The following is a 16,275-nucleotide window of genomic DNA, read 5'->3' on the forward strand; positions in this document are numbered from 1 at the left end:
TCTATCCGGTACAAAAATCCCCATCTAATGTAGTGGGCGTAGATGCGACCGGTCTATGCATCGGTCAGGTGACTTTCCAGAGTGAGATTTGTGTTCCTGTGTTCCTTTATCCCCAACCCAACCAAGGATCACATCAATGTAGACTTTTGTGAAACTTTTGGCGATGTTTACTATAGATGTTGAAAATATATGTTTGTGGTTATGTGTGTTTACATGTGCAACATGTATAAAAGAGTAGAGATCTGGTTCTGTACTGTCAGACAATCTTTTCCTCAACCCGTCTACATCCTACTATATATCTTTGCGGAGTACTCAGCAGAAGTATCACCGTAGAGATAACCCAGCATCGTCTGTACAGCGCCCCTTAATTGATCCTCGTTCGCACAGGATGCGAAAACCGTTCGGTCCATCCGCACAATAATATATTTCCCCTGCACTTTATTTCCTAAAAGGTAAGGATCGTAATCCGAGGGCCTGGGACGATCGCTGCACAAGGGAGAGTTGGCAAATTCGTCTGCGGTAGCGATGTGGAAGATGTTTCTTCCTTTAGATGAGCTCGTGTCAATATCACCCTTTTCCAAAATAAAGGGGATATCGGTTGCCCTGAGCTCGCCACGGGACCAATTCTCTATTCCCTCGAGGGCGTGCTTGATAGCTGGGATCTCGGATGAGTCTTGCACGTATACAAATAAGCGGAAGAGAGAGGTGGTATTATCTGAACCGTAAATTGCGTCGTCTGTGAAAAGAATCTCATCGTCCTCTGTTCGACGACAATATATTTGCGGAAGATATAGACCACCGTTTAGATCTGGGATAAAAGGCATTCCGCTGGAGTGTTTGTATCGGAATATCGCAGCATTTCTGCGACCGTGCTGCAATTGTCGTCTCCAGCTGGGAATGAACTGGAGGAACCAGATGTACCAGTCTCGGAGAAAGATCTTCAGCGGATGAGTTTCGCATACCATAACTCCATTTGCGACCGTTGTTGCTAGCGAAAGCTTGAGCTGTTGCTTACGTTCCTCATACCAAGCCTTTAGGACATCATGATGAGAATTCTTGTTAGAGTGGTAGCGACAGAGCATAGCTAGGCGCCAGGAGAGTGATGTTGCGTCGCGGAAACCGGAGACGATACCCTGCCCGCCAACTGCAATGATGTTTTATGAGAACACAGGTCGTGCAGGGAGAGAGATATGACTTACAGGGCGGAAATACGTGAGCTGCATCGCCACACAGTATCACTCGATCCTTCGCCCACATGTTGCAGGTCCGCGACGAAAATGTGAATGGGCGACAGCGGAGTACTTCGATGCAGTCTTCAGGAAACTGTACGTCTCCAGCAAGCCTGCGCGGTCAGCTATTGTCTCCGGGCAATAGGAAGATAGACATACTGGTATTGACTGCCCCTGTGTGTGATATAGGGATAAACAACGCGTCGCATTTCTTCTGGACTAGCCATCACGTAACCGTCTTCTCCTTTATGGATAATATACTCGAATCGCCACAGTCTGTCAGCCGGGAGGCCAAAGCGCCCAGCAACTGCTGGTCTGTCCGGATTGCAAAGAAATCGGAACTCAGGTGGAAAGAATAAGTCATACACCTGCTCTGGTGAGTAACCTCGCTTCCACAGAGGGAAGCTGGGATGCGACTGGGGTGTTGGTAAGGTGATTCGCCAGTTTAATGCCACCCAGGTTTCCTCGTAGAAGGCCCTATTGCAGTGTCAGCAGCGGCAATTTCCAGAAGAGTGTGGTTACTGACTCATGGAATTTCTCTAAGATGACGCCTCGCGGTTCCAGATATTGCTTGCGCGTGTAACCCGTCTTTCCGTCCGCGCCAACGAAGAATTTTGCTCGAAGACTATGCTCTTCTCCGGTCGCGGTACGGTATGTACAATAAGTCCAGTCTTCGTCTTCTTCAAGACGAATGACAGTCGCGTTGCATCGCAAGGAGCAATGTGATGAAGGCATGTAATCCCTGATGTGGCTCTCGAGAACGGGTTGTTTGTGGCCTATGTAGCCGACATGGCCTGTCGCTCCTGCGATCTAAACACGTCAGTGGGTACTCATCAAAGCGAATTGATAGATCCCACTATGTTGTAGTCCATTGCCAGAATCGGAGCCCTGTGCATATCGCAATCGGTCCCACTGACGAAATTGAATCTTCCCATGGCTGAGTGATCGGCTTGTTAGTCTCCCGAGTATGGTGGCGGTAGGGAGACTCACAGGTGCCTATCTTGGTATAGATAGAGTCGTACAGACCCAGGCCCTGTAGGTAACGAATTCCATCGTCATCCAAGGCTATTCCACGGGGATCCGTGGTAATTGTTGGTTCCTTCTCCAGTACCACGTTGTGGACACCGGCGCGACCGAGATAAGCGGATAACAGGGCGCCCGTAGGACCACATCCACAAATAACGACATCAGTCGTTTCCCAGTCTTTCTGATTCATTATGCTTAGGTATTTGTCTGCCCCAGGTCTCACCGTGGATCAAGATGAAGCTGTCGAACAGGGGTTAATAAAGCCGTGGCAAAGGGGGGAGGCCGCTTATGGGGGAGAAACAGCCAGCGCCGGCGGGACCTGGCGTTGAAGGTAGACCTGCATGGCCTGTTGTATTCCGTATGGGAGGAAGCAATAAGCCACAAATAGGCTGCTTTGAAACCCTTATGCCATGTTGGCAACAATGTTGATCTCCCGAGATGTCGGTGGGGGGAAGAAGAGGAGAGGATGAGGGGAAAGCCTTAAAGCCGTAAAGCCGGTGGGACCAGCGGGACGCCGACGAGAACCTCAGGCAGCAGCAGCTTGGTGCCTGCGTTGATCACGAGTATTCAACTAGTTAGAAGACTCCAACCGCCCCAACATCACTAGCAGCGGGTGATAATGATCCCTCCCCATCCCCAGACACTCCAGCCATGATTTCAATGCTAGACGTGGGACAACCGATCGATAACGAGTGAACTTTGGTTCACAATTGGCTGCCAACATGCCCCCAAGTCGACCTCGCAACAGAAAGCAACGGAGCTGTCCTTGGTGCTCTCAGTCCTTCACCAAGGAGGATCATCTCTCGCGCCATATCAGAACCCACACAAAGGAAAGACCGTTTCTTTGTTCTGTCTGTGGTAAACCTTTCGGTCGCCAGTATGCTATCATCAGTATTGGGTAATGGCTCTTAGACTGACCATCCAGTGACTCCCTTCTGCGACATGCACGTAATCACGGAGAGGCTAGTCCCCAGCAGCCCAGACTTCCAGAGCAGCCAACGTCTGCCCGGAATTCCCAAGTTGGTAATACCCTCTGTGCTGGTCCCAGATTGGATGACAGCATTGCTTTGGATCCACTACAAACGCCGCCTTTATTGTTAGATACGCCGCCTTTGTCATCGGCTGGCCATCCAGAACCCGGAAATGTATCTACATTTCCTTTTCCTTCAAGTGCTGGAAAAGGTGAGTGCCTTACGATACTAGAAGCCAGCGGAGATAGCTCGACAGTCGACAAGGCGTACGAACGGGGTCCACAGCAACCAGGGCCGGCAGCCAGCTCTCCCAGTGGCTGTCCAAGTTCCCTAAGTCCACCGGACAATGCATTGAATGAGAACTTACAGTACCAGACCTATGATTGGTCACTTGAAAGTATGACAAAGATCCCCACTTGGCTCGCTACTGATGACTTTGATATCAATGCACTGAATGCTGCCATTATTGCATCAACCAACATACCAGCGTTGTTGCAGAACTCGGCAACCATGGGTCCAATAGGCGACCAAACTCCACAGATAGGAGAAACTCTACCAAGTGACACGGAAAAATCCGAAGACATTGTTTCCCGTCACTGGTTCACTCATCCTGAGGCACCAGGTACAGATCATGGATTGCCAGATCCGGGATCAAGGGCAACTGTTGATGAGCCATACCGACAAAGTTTGACTGAGCGTCTACAATATCGGGTTCCAACAGACCCCTTGCCCTCAACGGACTTCTTAGTATGTGCTTAGTGAAATATTTCTCTACGTAGCTGACATTTCCAGAATATGTGCATACAGATGTACTTTGCTAGATTTCATCCCATATTCCCCGTAGTCCATGCGCCAACATTCCGACCTTCAACTGCAAACGCTTTGCTGTTACTTTCAATTTGCTCAATTGGTAGTCTGTTCCTAGGCTCCAGACATGGAATTTCTTGTGGCACCAGGATTTTTGAAACACTTAACAAAGCTATACTAGCATCCGTGAGTTAGGTTATTCCTAAGTGAGAGAAAAGTGCTTTGTATTGATGCTCCCAGTGGGAAACCTTCATTGGAAAAGGAGAGCCTGAAGTCCGGTCCATGTCTCAGGCGGCTTTGATAGGTCAGGTGTTTGGTTATTTGAGCGGAGTAAGTATGTCAACATCAACCAATTAGTCTTATCGTCTGACATAGAGAAGAAGCCCAGACATCTCCTGCTGATCCAGGTTTTCCATGGTACCATAATTACGGTATGCTTGCCCTGTGGTGGTCTTTCGAAAAACTAATTTAGCCAGTGGGTCCGGAGGATTCGGATGCTTCGCAGTCACCAGTCGACATGTGAGATTGAAAGAGGGGAAATCGAACGCGACCCAGAGGGAGCGTGGACTAAATGGGTTGCCAAAGAGGAGCAACGCCGGTTAGACGACCCAAGCATTCACCGAGTCCCGACTGACCGTGTCTAGCCTCTTAGCAGGATTGGCCATACTAGATAGCGAGTTTGCGGATTTGTTTCTTTCAGAACGGTACATGAGACGCCCATCGCTGAGGTCCTCTATCTCTGACGATGAAATCTGGACCGCGCCAACAGCAGCAGACTGGAGTCGTAGTTTAACCCGACAACTAAGTTCCCATGTGCGTTCGGACTCGATGGCCAAACAAAACAGCTTCAAAGAATACTTTGCCCTGGAGGAGATTGCAGGATCTGTATGTGATGCCCGTGTGTCTGATGATTACTCTGCATTACCTTCACAGCAAAGTGTGCTCGAGAAGTTCTACTGCAATAATATTACCCAGAGAAGTTCTTCCGCTGGCCCTGATAACTTCTGCCTGAGAGCGCTGTGGCACGTCACATTTCTCTCCTCCCTGGTGGATTTTGATCGCTTGGAACTTGCAGTTGGGCGTGAGGGGCATGAAGAGTCACAGAGGCACGTGTGTTACGCTCGAGCCTGGGCAAATTCGCGAGATGGCTGCCGGTGCGTTGTCCATGCAGTCCTGACCTTCCGCTGCCTGGAGAGTATGCCTATAGCGAAGGAGCCACCAATCCACGCGCCTCGGTCTCTCCATCGAGCTATATTGGTACTTTATTGCTATCTTCAGTTCAAGGATATAGCATATCACACAGATGTCACACAGAACGTCTTCGACTTTCCAGAACTCAAGCACGCGGGTATCAATTGTGAAAGGATACTCGCGGAGGTCAATGGTCCCGGAATGTGGGGGCCAAAGCCCATGCATTCCAGCATGCTGTGTCATTGTATAGACCTATTAAGACGTCTTGGACACTGGGGCCTGGCGCGACAACAGGCTGCGATGTGGGAAGTTGTCGTGTATGGACTGTCGCCAAATTAGGATTTGAATGAGACATGATCCCGCTGTTAGCTGGCTCTGGCATCGATGCATGTGAACCTTTAGGCTCCTAAAGAAGCTCGCAGATCTAAGTCGGTCGCTGTAATTGGCCTTACGAAGAGCCTAAAAGTGACCGGTAAGGCTGAGCTCTTGATCCATGACTCCAGAGTGTCACGATTTCCCTCGTCACCAATTTAATTTCCGACAGTGGCAACATGAGGGAATTTCGAGAGATTAGGAAAGCGCTCACCTGCAACAACCTTTATGGATCAAAGCCTGGGGTGCATACCGGAATCTTCTGTTGCCGATCTCGTACGGAAGGTGCCTTCTAGCTTACTGGACCATCATCCGGGGATCCAGGCATCCGGCGTCGTTCGACCTGACCCCTGAGGTCTGTGCCTGATGCTGCTGTGGCGTTGAGGTCAAAGGCACCACTAGCGGCTAGCCAACACGGCAGCCTACTAATCCAGATCCCGGCTCGTATGGTGTGAGATTTGTCTCAGAGGATTATCGAGGGCTTAGCCAAATCTGGGGAGCCAGTCAGCGGGGCGGAAATTGAATTGTTGGATGATTAATTAGCCCGGGGTCTGGTCAGTCGATCGAGCCCGGCATCCGAGTGGTGTGCCGGATCAGACCATCCGGATAGTACCCACCAGGGCTGGAAGTCGCCAACAGTACTCAGAGTACATATACTGGATTCTAGAAGCGCTTATTTTCATTGTCAAGCGCGGATGAGGGCGTGTACTCAAGCTTGTACATCAACATGGAGTTCAACATGAACTCGACCTTTGCGCCACCGGCGGCGGCAACATATCCCGAGCTCTATGCCCTGGCGAGTCAAAACCCGAAACTGTCTTTTCTGGAGAAGGCGTGGTGGACACACTATGCGTACTGGGATAATGACATTATCGCAACCGGTACGCCCCACGATGTATTTTCTCTGTCACCTACTAACTCCGATAGGCATCATCACCTTCCTCGCTCACGAAATCCTCTATTTCGCCCGCTGCATCCCGTGGATAATCGCCGACGCTCTACCGACACTCTTTCACCGTTTCAAGATTCAGGACAAGAAGGCACCCCCATCAGCAAAAGAACAATGGAGTTGTGTGAAATATATCCTTGCTATTCACTTCATTGTGGAAATGCCTATGATCGTCCTGTTCCACCCGATGATGGAGCTCTTTGGCCTCAAATACGCCCTTCCATTCCCCGACCTTAAAACCCTGGCCATTCAGATCACGATCTTCTTCTTCGTCGAAGATACATATCACTACTGGCTACACCGTGCCTTCCACTGGGGCCCTCTTTATCGTGCCATCCACCGGGTGCACCATCAATATGCCGCGCCGTTTGGTCTGACGGCCGAGTACGCCAGCCCATGGGAGACCATGCTTCTCGGCCTGGGCACGATTGGACCCCCTTTGGTTCTTGGCTACTTCACCGGCGAGGTGCATTTGATGACTGTGCTGGCTTGGGTGGCTCTGCGTCAGTTCCAGGCCATCGACGCGCACTCTGGATACGATTTCCCCTGGAGTCTGAGACGGATCTTCCCGTTGTGGGGAGGATCGGACTGGCATGACGATCACCATCGGTACTTCCGAGGGAATTACTCTAGCTCGTTTAAGCATTGGGATAGTGAGTCCCCCTTTATTTTTTGTCAGTGTTCTTGACTAACGAGTTGTAGTCTTGATGGGAACGGTTGCCGGTCCCCGAGGGAAGAAGATGCGGCAGGAGTGATGCTTTCAAGATTCGTTTATTGTTATTCTTTGCATATTAATACATAATATCTTAATATAATTTACGACCCAGAACTTGCCAGGCTATCAAGTATCCTCTTCTAAAATGGTTATGCCAGTCTGTAGTAGACCCTATACCGAGTCTCCAACAGATCACGTGTACGCTTTAGGCAATGCTCATCGGCTCTTATCTCCAGTTTAGCGTCATCAAACTCACTCCACATCGACAATATCTACGACACTATTGGTAGCCATAGAAATAAGCACTAGCCAGATTACAAGTGGCAATAAAGTTAGATCTCCTCTGCCACTGTACAAATGCACTTGATGCATAAACAACTACCCAGACTAAATACGGAGCCCAACTAATATATCTATATATCGCAGACGAGCCATCTACTAGTTATAATTGGAACCAAATTACTAGTTATCCACTACTAAGAATCAGAGTAACTTAACCATCTCTACACCCACCACCCCCATCCCATAGATCATCCTTAAAATAAGCACTACCATGGACAAACCACCACACCGACAATCCTGCAATATCACACCACCCGATAAGCATCATCATCATCGTATCCCAAAGACCACCTGTCTTCATCCCAAACCCTCCCTATACAAACCACATCACCACCCACAAAACACAGCCTACCAAACCATCACCACCACCACCACCACAATGCCACAAAAAGAATACACCCTCCACCCCGCGCACCCCTCCCACTCCCCCACCCTAGCAGAAACCATGATCCTCTCTCGTCTCACAGACCCACACTGGGCCTTCCTCTTCACGCCCTCCACCACACCAGCATCCATCATCTCCTCGACTGCGTCCCGTCTCCCTCATACGCTGAGTACAGCGCGGGATGTGCGGAGACATGAAGTCGTCCTTACCACTACCACAGAAGAATCTACCCCCGGAACAGGGACCGAGAACGCGGAGCATACTACTCTTGAAGGTAAAGAGAGAGTGATCGGCTACGCGCGATGGACTCTCCCTCCTTCTCTCTCCAACCGAGACGACGTATGGCTCTCAGCTCAGGTACCTGCGCCTTCATCGCAAGAGAAAGAACAACAATTCAAGAAGATGTATGATCTCGGAAGTGACGAGAAGGGCAGAGTCAAGGGGATGAAAAGCGACGGGTTGTTGGAGTTTCGTGGGACTCCGTTGGAGGAGGTTGAGGAGAGGGTGTTGAGGGATGTGGTGGGGGGTGAGGAAGTTTTGAGTATGATTCCCTCTTTATCTCTATCTCATCATTCATCATACTTGTGGTTGAGCATGATTTTATCTCCATATTGATATATATTGAGAAAGATAGAATTGCTAATTTGGTTCTGTGTGTACAGCGCTGGAATACCTCACCACTCACCCCGACTACTGGAGACAAGGGGTAGGAAGTATGCTTGTGCAGAGTGGACTACGTGTGGCGGATCAGTACGGCATCAAGACGTATGTGATGTCTGAGCCGGCGGGGCTGAAGGTGTATTTGAATCATGGGTTCAGGGTTGTGGATGAGATTACGGTAGAGTATGCGCAGTTTGGAGGGACCGAGCCGACGACGCATTATTTTTTGGTGAGGGAGGCGGTAGTGGGTGTGAACTAGTAAGTTGGTAGGCTGGGGATGATGGTGACTATATGTTGTATCGTGTGATGAGGTTACTGTTTATTGAATGAGCGGGAAGATCATGGTTTGATGACGGTTTTCATTGGGCAATAATGTTTGATGGACGTCTGTGCAGACATACTGGCCTAGTAGCAGCAGAATTATATTATTACTATTGAGTTGATATCCTCCAAACCAACAAGCCACAGATTAGCACTCAGGGATTGTCTAGAACCTACTGGCTAGTGGCAACAAACATCAAGTCTGTCATCAGTCAATAGTCAACACGCCACCCCCGGACTCGGCTCGTAGCTAACGCTGTCAGCCGTCAGCTTGACGGACTCCATCTGGAGTGCGACGGATATTTCCGCTCAGCACTTATCGGACGAGAATGATGTCACGGGGCGGTCCAGTCCGCCTTAAGTCCAAACTAAGTTTTCCAGTGGCTAGTTGCCAATAAATAGGCACAACAAGCTTTTCAGTCATACCATTAATACACTATTATTGGAGTACACTGAGGAACAGCATGTGGCGGGCCGCCGACTGCAATCCCACGGGCTGACCGCTCGGGTGGCTCAGGCTCAGGCTCAGGCTCTAGAAGTTTCGAGCGTGGAATTGGAAGTCCGGGATCTGAGGATGCCGCGGCTGGCTCACCTTCCGTGGCCGGAGAAAGATCGGCACTAGCCCAACGTTTTGTTAACGCCGGACGGGTGTAAGCGCCGGAGATATCGTCGGTCACCGGCGTGACTAAAAAGCCATTGATGCCATTTTCACGGTCGGAAATGCGAGAATCTGGCATATGTTGGAGATGTAATCATAAACAGAAGAAGTATATCAAGGTCCTTTTGAATAAATGAGCATTTCATCATTGTATTGTTGTGAAGGAAGACCTGTCAGCATCTTATGCTTAACTCCGCTGCACACGAGTGGGCCGTAAGCAGGCTGCCGTTAGCGCGCCAGGTCCATGGAACCCCATCCCGAACATTGGAACTCATCACCATGCGATGGGTCCCTTACTAACTGGATCCAATGAAACTCCTCAACCAAATTCCATGCCGTTGCCCCGTGGCAGGAAGCTTCATACTGAAAAATCTTCGATTGCGGCGAACTGCGCCAGCTGCATGATCGCTGGTAAGCTTGCAGGTACGCTTACCGGCCATTAAGGGGTGTGTAAATCCGATGTCGTAGCCCATTCAGGGTCGACCCAAGATCACTGTCGTATCATCGTATGCCATCGAATGGGCTTCGGACGGAACATGTCTCCACCCTCGTCACGCATGAATCCAAAGTGGACCAGAGTCTGCTCGATTTCTAATCTTGTCCCGTTGTCCCGTTGTCCTGGTTGCAAGTGATCCGTATATAAAGGCCAAGAGTACCCCTGGGGAATCGACAATCATACTCTGTGGATCATCATAACTTCCATACTCAAACACTCAATCAAAATGGCTGCTTCCGATTACAAGTTCGAGGGCTGGATGGGCCTTGACAAGAACTCCGTCGGCAACATGGTCTGGCAGGAGTTCGAGCCCAAGCCCTGGGAGGAGTCCGATGTTGACATCAAGGTCACCCACTGCGGTATCTGCGGATCCGACTTGCACACCCTCAGAAGCGGTTGGGTATGCATGCTCGTTCACTTCATCCTTTGACTGCAAGCTAACAAGATGTAGGGCCCCACCATGTATCCCTGCTGTGTCGGTCACGAAATCGTCGGTGTCGCTGTTCGCGTTGGTTCCCAGGCCGAGGGTGATATCAAGGTTGGAGACCGTGTTGGTGTTGGTGCTCAGAGCGACTCTTGCCGCGGCCGCAACGGTGACTGCGAGGAGTGCGCCTCTGGTCTTGAGCAGTACTGCCGCCACTCCATGGTTGGCACCTACAACGGCGTCTACCAGAACGGCGGCAAGTCCTATGGCGGTTACTCTCTCTACCACCGCTCTCCCTCTCGTTTCGTCGTCAAGATCCCCGACGCCATCCCCTCCGCCCAGGCTGCGCCCATGCTCTGCGGTGGTATCACCGTGTACTCTCCCCTGAGACACTACGGCTGCGCTCCCGGCAAGCGTGTCGGTATCATCGGTGTTGGTGGTCTCGGTCACTTCGGTATCATGTTCGCCAAGGCCCTTGGCGCCGACAAGGTCGTTGCCATCTCTCGCAAGAACAACAAGAAGGAGGATGCTCTGAAGCTCGGCGCTGATGCCTACATCGCCACCGATGACGATGCCGACTGGGCCAAGAACAACGCCCGCTCCCTTGACCTCATTGTCTCTACCGTCTCTTCTTCCAAGGTATGTCTCTTCAACACATCTATATCACACTCAAATCTAACATTTGCAGATGCCCATGGTGGACTACGCCACTCTGCTCGACCTCGACGGTTGCTTCGTCCAGGTCGGTGCTCCCGAGGACGGTGCCCTTGAGATCCCCGCCTTCGCTCTGATCGGCAAGCGTGCCAAGCTGGGAGGTTCCCTCATCGGAGGCCCCAACGAGATCCGTGAGATGCTTGCCCTGGCTGCCGAGAAGAAGGTCCAGCCCTGGATCGAGGAGCGCTCCATGAAGGACGCCAACAAGGCCGTTGTGGAGATGGACGCTGGCAAGGCCCGCTACCGCTACGTCCTGAGCAACGAGCTGTAAGCAACCATCACTTGTATATAATATAGAGTAATGAGTATATAGACGAACGTGACGCACCTTAGACTATTCTTTCGAATCCTCTGACAATGTATTCTTTTCCTGCAAGTATAACTGTCTGGCCAGTTTGCCACGAGCTATCCCCGAGAATTTGGGTCGTTGACGGTAGCTGAGCTCCGGCGGGACCGATGGAGTACTTGAGCTGCCAACCGGAAGCAGAGTCCCATTCTTCCCTCCTAGCACTGACTTCCCGTCCCTCTTTAACGATTGTCGTAGATGAACCTCTGGGACGAGAATGTATCTGAACCTGGTGCAGAGCCAGGTATGTACCCCAAACTCTCCCAAGAAAAGTTCTCTCCACTTCAGCCTCCTCCCCTTCCTCCAAGGGTCTTTGCTTCGACTCAAGGACCCACGAAACACCCGTATTGGGGCCCTCCGGGCCCTCCTGGAATTTCAACTCACGCCAAACCTCCTCATACTCTGCAATTGGGGAGCCAGGTAGGTCGGCACGAGGCATTTCGCCCTTCTCAAGATCATCGCCACTGGGAAGAGCGGAGAATGTACCGCAATCAACCGCGTCAAACGAGTTCCTAGAGTCGAGTTCATGGGTGAACGACACCCGACCTATAGCCGTTAACCTCTCAACGAAAGAATCGGCTGGAAGTGATCATACTGGAATCCGCGTCATCGACAACTCGCTGGCCCGCAATAGCCCAGTCGATATCCCCGGAGATCTTGTCAACGCGAAGGTCGACGTACCAGCCTGCAACCGACATGACTATTGTGTCGGTATTCTCGAAGGCGGGCTCGGGGACCCAGCGGATAGAAATCCGCGTCGACAGACGGCTCTGCGAGGGAGGGTTTTCAGCAGCCATTGTAGGATTTTAGTGATGGACAGTAAAAAGTAGAGCTTCAGGGACAAGAGAGTGCAGTTAACGAGGGAAGAGAATGACACATATGAGGACCTTGGTTGAGTGTGTCGGCTAGACTGAGTAATTCGACGCTATCGCTGGCTTACCCCGCACGGCGTCGGCCGGCGCCGAATTCGGCGACACTGCCATATCAGCTCCGCGGCTGAGAGAATTCCACTTTTACGTGTAGATAAAGCATCTTATTGCACATACTCGGTAGCTTATGATATAACAGTAAAGCCATGGTTTCAGGTTACAAAAGCTCTATGTATTTTTCTCCCGATAGATATTCAGCCAACATTGAACATGGCAGCAATTCTTCTTCGGTTGACCTTATTTCCCCAGCAGGCTCAAGTTGTAGACCAAAAAAACCCGTCTTATATCGCCCGATATATTCTGAACTCCTTCAGCCAGAAGTAGCAGTCGTAGTCGGATTCACAAAACTCGTCGAATTCCAATCAGTAGCCATCTGCATTCAACCCTCCGTCAGCGACATATAACCAGATTAGAATAAAGCTCCGTCAACTCACATTCCAAGCATCAATCCTGAGCAGACTAGTATTAGCCGTCTCGGCCACATTGGTAAGAATACCGATCGCTAAGCTCATATTAGCATACCACATTCATTGGAATCCCTTCCTCTTTATAGTCTGCAGAGCCCGACATACCAACAACATTATTCAACCAGTAATACTTGCGACTGCCCGTCTCAAACACGAGCCGAAGATGTAGCTGTCCGCTGGGCGACTTAGGCCCAGATGTCTGAAGGAAGATATTCTCTCCATCATCGGTCCGGAAGTTGTATCGGGTGTCTGCGCTGAAGATGCCGGTTTGAGGATCGACTAGGCCCCAGTCGGCGCCGACGTCGAGAATCTTGCCTGTCAAGGGATGTTAGTAACTAATATGAAGGTATTGGATTACGGGATGTAGGCTACCTGATAGATTAGGACCAGTGAAGTTTCCACCCACAATTGGAATTGTACGTCGCACGCCGTGAGGGCCAGGAGAGCTCATGAGACTTGATTCGCATTCGACGTAGGCCGTGTATAGGAATGATAGTTCTGGGGGAGATGGCGAGGAGGTAGCTACAGGAATGTTGGGAGAAAATAGAAGAAGGGCCTGGAGGGCTACTGTGGCCCAGTTTGAGAGGGAAGACAAGTGCATGGTATGGGTGGAACTCTTATTCAGTTGTAAGTGGATGTACCATCAGGTGATTTGAATAGACAGTCATTGTGCTGGACTGATATCGATGATTTAGCTGGTACTTATAGAAGATGCAGACGTTCACTTTTTGCAAATCAAACCTCGGTTCTCTGAGCTCTGTATTTGGTACCAATTACCAGTGATACAGTGGACACAAAGTTTATAGTGTTTTTGAAGCAAATGCCGGTGCAAACAGCCGATAAATTAATTGATAGACAGCTACTTCTGACTTCATCTCCTAGTGTTTGGCCCTGATCTGCTTACCCCGCATCAAAAGCGGACCGGATATCTCCACCCCTCACGGCTGTCCGTGCCTGCGTTGGAATAAACCCCGATGATATGGTGATGCCAATGAGTCATGGAATTCATCACCTTGTGCATTCTGTAAATCGATCTCATATCTCACGAGGAGTAAATATAAGCTTGCACTTCTGTCCCTTCGGTCGAGACGAGATGATTTGGTCGTCGATCTCCATGGAGCTAGTCATGTCCGGAGCCACCGTCGTCTGGAACCGGCAATAAACTTCTTGGAGAAGGATCTTCATCTCAACGGTCGCCAGGCTTTCAAAAGTTAGACCAGAATTCACGAAGAGACTAAATGCAACCTACTTTCTTCCAGTGCACCCTCTCCCTCCGGTGCTAAAAGCAAAAAACAATCGGTTACGCTCGTTGATGCCATCTTCCTCCATCCAGCGATCCGGATTAAAAGTATCTGGATCCGGGAATACCTTTTCGTCGAGGCGATGCACGGTGTACGGCTGGCAGCTGACGATGGTTCCCACGGGGATGAAGGTCCCGTCAATTGTTCTACCACCGCTTGGCACATAACGAGGGAATGACATGGGGATTGGCGGCGCACAGCGCAAGGCCTCCTTGATTACAGCATCGAGGTACGGTAATCGATCAATGTGCGTACCTTCTGGTGCTGAGCGAAGCTCCTCATAAAGGCGGTCTTGGAATGGAAAGTTGTGCGGTTGCGACAACTCCCACATCAAGAAGCACAAGCCATCGCCTGTTGTGTCGATTCCTGCCGCCATGTGATCTTTGCATTCTGCTGCTGCTTGTGACCTGGAAATGGACGAATCCTTTCGTAAAAGACGAGCAAGGAGACTGTACTCATCTGGGCTTGTCTGGGCCGTGACTCTATGGACGTATGCGTTGGATTTAGGGGCCCGACGGGGTAGCAGCCAAGAAGGGAAGTATGGAGCTAGATGTGGCAGGTAGTAAGGAAGTAGGTTTTCTATATCCGTTAGTAGGTCCTTTATCGCAGAGATAGCAACATACTTTGTAAGCTGTTGTGGTACGTCATTTCCTCCATCAGCTCAAAGTCATTCTCATCGGTCAGAGATTTCAATCCGCTAGGACTAAACATGAAGTGTGTTACGCAGTCAAGCGCATAGCAGTGTAGATATACCTATGCAAGTTAGCATGGCCCAGTCTTACCTGAATTCCTCACATACATAGACATCCACACTCTTCGCCACAGCAACACACTTGGATACGAACGCTTTAGCGCTATCTCGGATCGCCGACACATGATGTTCTCGCAGTATGTTTGACATGGCATAACGGTCGGCCAGTTGCCGCTTTCGCTCACTGTGCTTTGGATGGTCAGCCAATGGCTCTCATTTCTACTGTGAGTAACCTACTGTCTGCTTGTCGAGTGTAGAGAACATGGTCCTGAGACAGATTAGTATCCGGAGAAAACCAAATATGCGCGACCTACTTGATCCCAAATTGGCGAAAGAGGTCATATAATTCCGTCTTATCATAGCCACTACCGCCTGACGCGTAAATCTCTCGAATGGCATCCAAAGATGCAAAGGAGACCTCGTTGGGCGCTATCCGCACCACAGTGCCATACCGCTTATGCAGCTGATGGATAAATACACGACGGCTAGCCGAAAATTCATGGTACTTGATAACAAGGCTTGTAAACTTGGTATACCAAGGACCAGGGAGTTGAGAAATGGGACTCGAGAGCCGCTGATAAAGGAAGACAAGAAAAATGACAATAGCAGCACACCAGAGTCCTAACATTGTTCTAGATAAACCGATCCTTGAGTGAGGTCGGTACAGTATTCGAAAAGCGTGCTAGTAGAGATATCTATAGACAGAAGTAAAGGACGATAAGGCAAGCAGCAGTCAGTGCGCTATCCTCAAAGGGAAACAGCAGGAGATCAAATCACACCAGCGGGATAGATAATCTTCGCACCCTATTGTAGTCATGGATTTGTGCGGCGCTAATTTAGGGAAAACACTAACAAGTCCTGGGTTGCATTATCGTGCGGGGTGGTAGCGATCGGGGGTGGCCAGCTGATAAGCGTTCCTGTTGGCCTGGGCCACAATATGGATGGTTATCCAATGGACCAGCTGAAACTTCAAGAGATATCTCGTTGATAATGAGCTATAGAGATCCTGGTCCAATGAATTACCTAATCAAGGAAATCTTAACTGAATATTGAGGCTTGGTTAATTCAAAATACATAGTGCTAAGGTTCCATTCCCCTATGCTCAATCTGTCAAGACAATTCAGAGGCTGCCGTGCATCGATAAAACGGTTTCCATGATCATCCAACTCGTTTCCTATCATAAATATGCTATCCTCACCGGTGGTCTTGGTTTGCTTTGCA

General features: G+C 50.1%; 8 protein-coding genes across 8 annotated transcripts; 4 read left to right on the forward strand and 4 right to left on the reverse strand.

The window, feature by feature from the left end:
- Positions 1 to 169: 169 nt before the first annotated feature.
- Positions 170 to 2,683, reverse strand: BO85DRAFT_388672 (putative monooxygenase). Its single transcript, XM_025656721.1, has 6 exons — positions 2,220 to 2,683; positions 2,087 to 2,166; positions 1,756 to 2,039; positions 1,389 to 1,706; positions 1,200 to 1,342; positions 170 to 1,144 (listed from the first exon to the last, which is right to left on the reverse strand). Exons 1-6 carry the CDS (start codon positions 2,443 to 2,445, stop codon positions 282 to 284), a joined length of 1,914 nt encoding a protein of 637 aa, XP_025519640.1. The 5' UTR covers positions 2,446 to 2,683; the 3' UTR covers positions 170 to 281.
- Positions 2,684 to 2,977: 294 nt separating this feature from the next.
- Positions 2,978 to 5,974, forward strand: BO85DRAFT_501247 (uncharacterized protein; the record flags this gene model as incomplete). The annotated part of the gene is made up of 7 exons (XM_025664165.1): positions 2,978 to 3,132; positions 3,181 to 3,973; positions 4,019 to 4,219; positions 4,274 to 4,363; positions 4,414 to 4,464; positions 4,510 to 4,631; positions 4,678 to 5,974. 7 exons carry the CDS (start codon positions 2,978 to 2,980, stop codon positions 5,561 to 5,563), a joined length of 2,298 nt encoding a protein of 765 aa, XP_025519641.1. The 3' UTR covers positions 5,564 to 5,974.
- Positions 5,975 to 6,323: 349 nt separating this feature from the next.
- Positions 6,324 to 7,300, forward strand: BO85DRAFT_455853 (sterol desaturase family protein; the record flags this gene model as incomplete). Its single annotated transcript, XM_025661412.1, has 3 exons — positions 6,324 to 6,477; positions 6,524 to 7,198; positions 7,248 to 7,300. The coding sequence occupies 3 exons, from the start codon at positions 6,324 to 6,326 to the stop codon at positions 7,298 to 7,300; spliced, it is 882 nt and encodes a 293-aa protein (XP_025519642.1).
- Positions 7,301 to 7,967: 667 nt separating this feature from the next.
- On the forward strand, positions 7,968 to 8,934 carry BO85DRAFT_445136 (GNAT family N-acetyltransferase). Its single transcript, XM_025659183.1, has 2 exons — positions 7,968 to 8,528; positions 8,650 to 8,934. Exons 1-2 carry the CDS (start codon positions 7,982 to 7,984, stop codon positions 8,904 to 8,906), a joined length of 804 nt encoding a protein of 267 aa, XP_025519643.1. The 5' UTR covers positions 7,968 to 7,981; the 3' UTR covers positions 8,907 to 8,934.
- Positions 8,935 to 9,396: 462 nt separating this feature from the next.
- On the reverse strand, positions 9,397 to 9,705 carry BO85DRAFT_483747 (uncharacterized protein; the record flags this gene model as incomplete). Its single annotated transcript, XM_025663180.1, has 1 exon — positions 9,397 to 9,705. The coding sequence occupies one exon, from the start codon at positions 9,703 to 9,705 to the stop codon at positions 9,397 to 9,399; it is 309 nt and encodes a 102-aa protein (XP_025519644.1).
- A 643-nt stretch (positions 9,706 to 10,348) lies between these two features.
- Positions 10,349 to 11,531, forward strand: BO85DRAFT_363916 (NAD(P)-dependent alcohol dehydrogenase; the record flags this gene model as incomplete). The annotated part of the gene is made up of 3 exons (XM_025655676.1): positions 10,349 to 10,522; positions 10,574 to 11,185; positions 11,235 to 11,531. The coding sequence occupies 3 exons, from the start codon at positions 10,349 to 10,351 to the stop codon at positions 11,529 to 11,531; spliced, it is 1,083 nt and encodes a 360-aa protein (XP_025519645.1).
- BO85DRAFT_445138 (uncharacterized protein) lies at positions 11,527 to 12,493 on the reverse strand (the record flags this gene model as incomplete). The annotated part of the gene is made up of 2 exons (XM_025659184.1): positions 12,202 to 12,493; positions 11,527 to 12,152 (listed from the first exon to the last, which is right to left on the reverse strand). Coding segments are annotated over exons 1-2 (760 nt in total), but the record flags the coding sequence as incomplete, so codon positions are not given.
- Positions 12,494 to 12,621: 128 nt separating this feature from the next.
- BO85DRAFT_388682 (cytochrome P450) lies at positions 12,622 to 15,908 on the reverse strand. Its single transcript, XM_025656722.1, has 10 exons — positions 15,369 to 15,908; positions 15,292 to 15,322; positions 15,103 to 15,243; positions 14,927 to 15,056; positions 14,252 to 14,882; positions 14,093 to 14,203; positions 13,375 to 13,616; positions 13,108 to 13,317; positions 12,970 to 13,037; positions 12,622 to 12,908 (listed from the first exon to the last, which is right to left on the reverse strand). Exons 1-10 carry the CDS (start codon positions 15,680 to 15,682, stop codon positions 12,846 to 12,848), a joined length of 1,941 nt encoding a protein of 646 aa, XP_025519647.1. The 5' UTR covers positions 15,683 to 15,908; the 3' UTR covers positions 12,622 to 12,845.
- Positions 15,909 to 16,275: the final 367 nt, after the last annotated feature.

The sequence above is a fragment of the Aspergillus piperis genome (genome assembly GCF_003184755.1).
Source record: "Aspergillus piperis CBS 112811 unplaced genomic scaffold BO85scaffold_2, whole genome shotgun sequence".
In the NCBI taxonomy this organism is placed as follows: domain Eukaryota; kingdom Fungi; phylum Ascomycota; class Eurotiomycetes; order Eurotiales; family Aspergillaceae; genus Aspergillus; species Aspergillus piperis.

Coding starts and splice junctions, on each gene's coding strand:
- BO85DRAFT_388672 (XM_025656721.1), bottom strand. CDS start 2,445: ATGAATCAGAAAGACTGGGAAACGACTGATGTCGTTATTTGTGGATGT. Junction 1,343..1,388: donor CACAGGGGCAGTCAATACCA/GTATGTCTATCT, acceptor CTGACCGCGCAG/GCTTGCTGGAGACGTACAGT. Junction 1,145..1,199: donor AGCTCACGTATTTCCGCCCT/GTAAGTCATATC, acceptor ACATCATTGCAG/TTGGCGGGCAGGGTATCGTC.
- BO85DRAFT_445136 (XM_025659183.1), top strand. CDS start 7,982: ATGCCACAAAAAGAATACACCCTCCACCCCGCGCACCCCTCCCACTCC. Junction 8,529..8,649: donor GGGGGGTGAGGAAGTTTTGA/GTATGATTCCCT, acceptor CTGTGTGTACAG/CGCTGGAATACCTCACCACT.
- BO85DRAFT_388682 (XM_025656722.1), bottom strand. CDS start 15,682: ATGTTAGGACTCTGGTGTGCTGCTATTGTCATTTTTCTTGTCTTCCTT. Junction 15,323..15,368: donor TTTCGCCAATTTGGGATCAA/GTAGGTCGCGCA, acceptor AATCTGTCTCAG/GACCATGTTCTCTACACTCG. Junction 15,057..15,102: donor CGAAGAGTGTGGATGTCTAT/GTATGTGAGGAA, acceptor TAACTTGCATAG/GTATATCTACACTGCTATGC.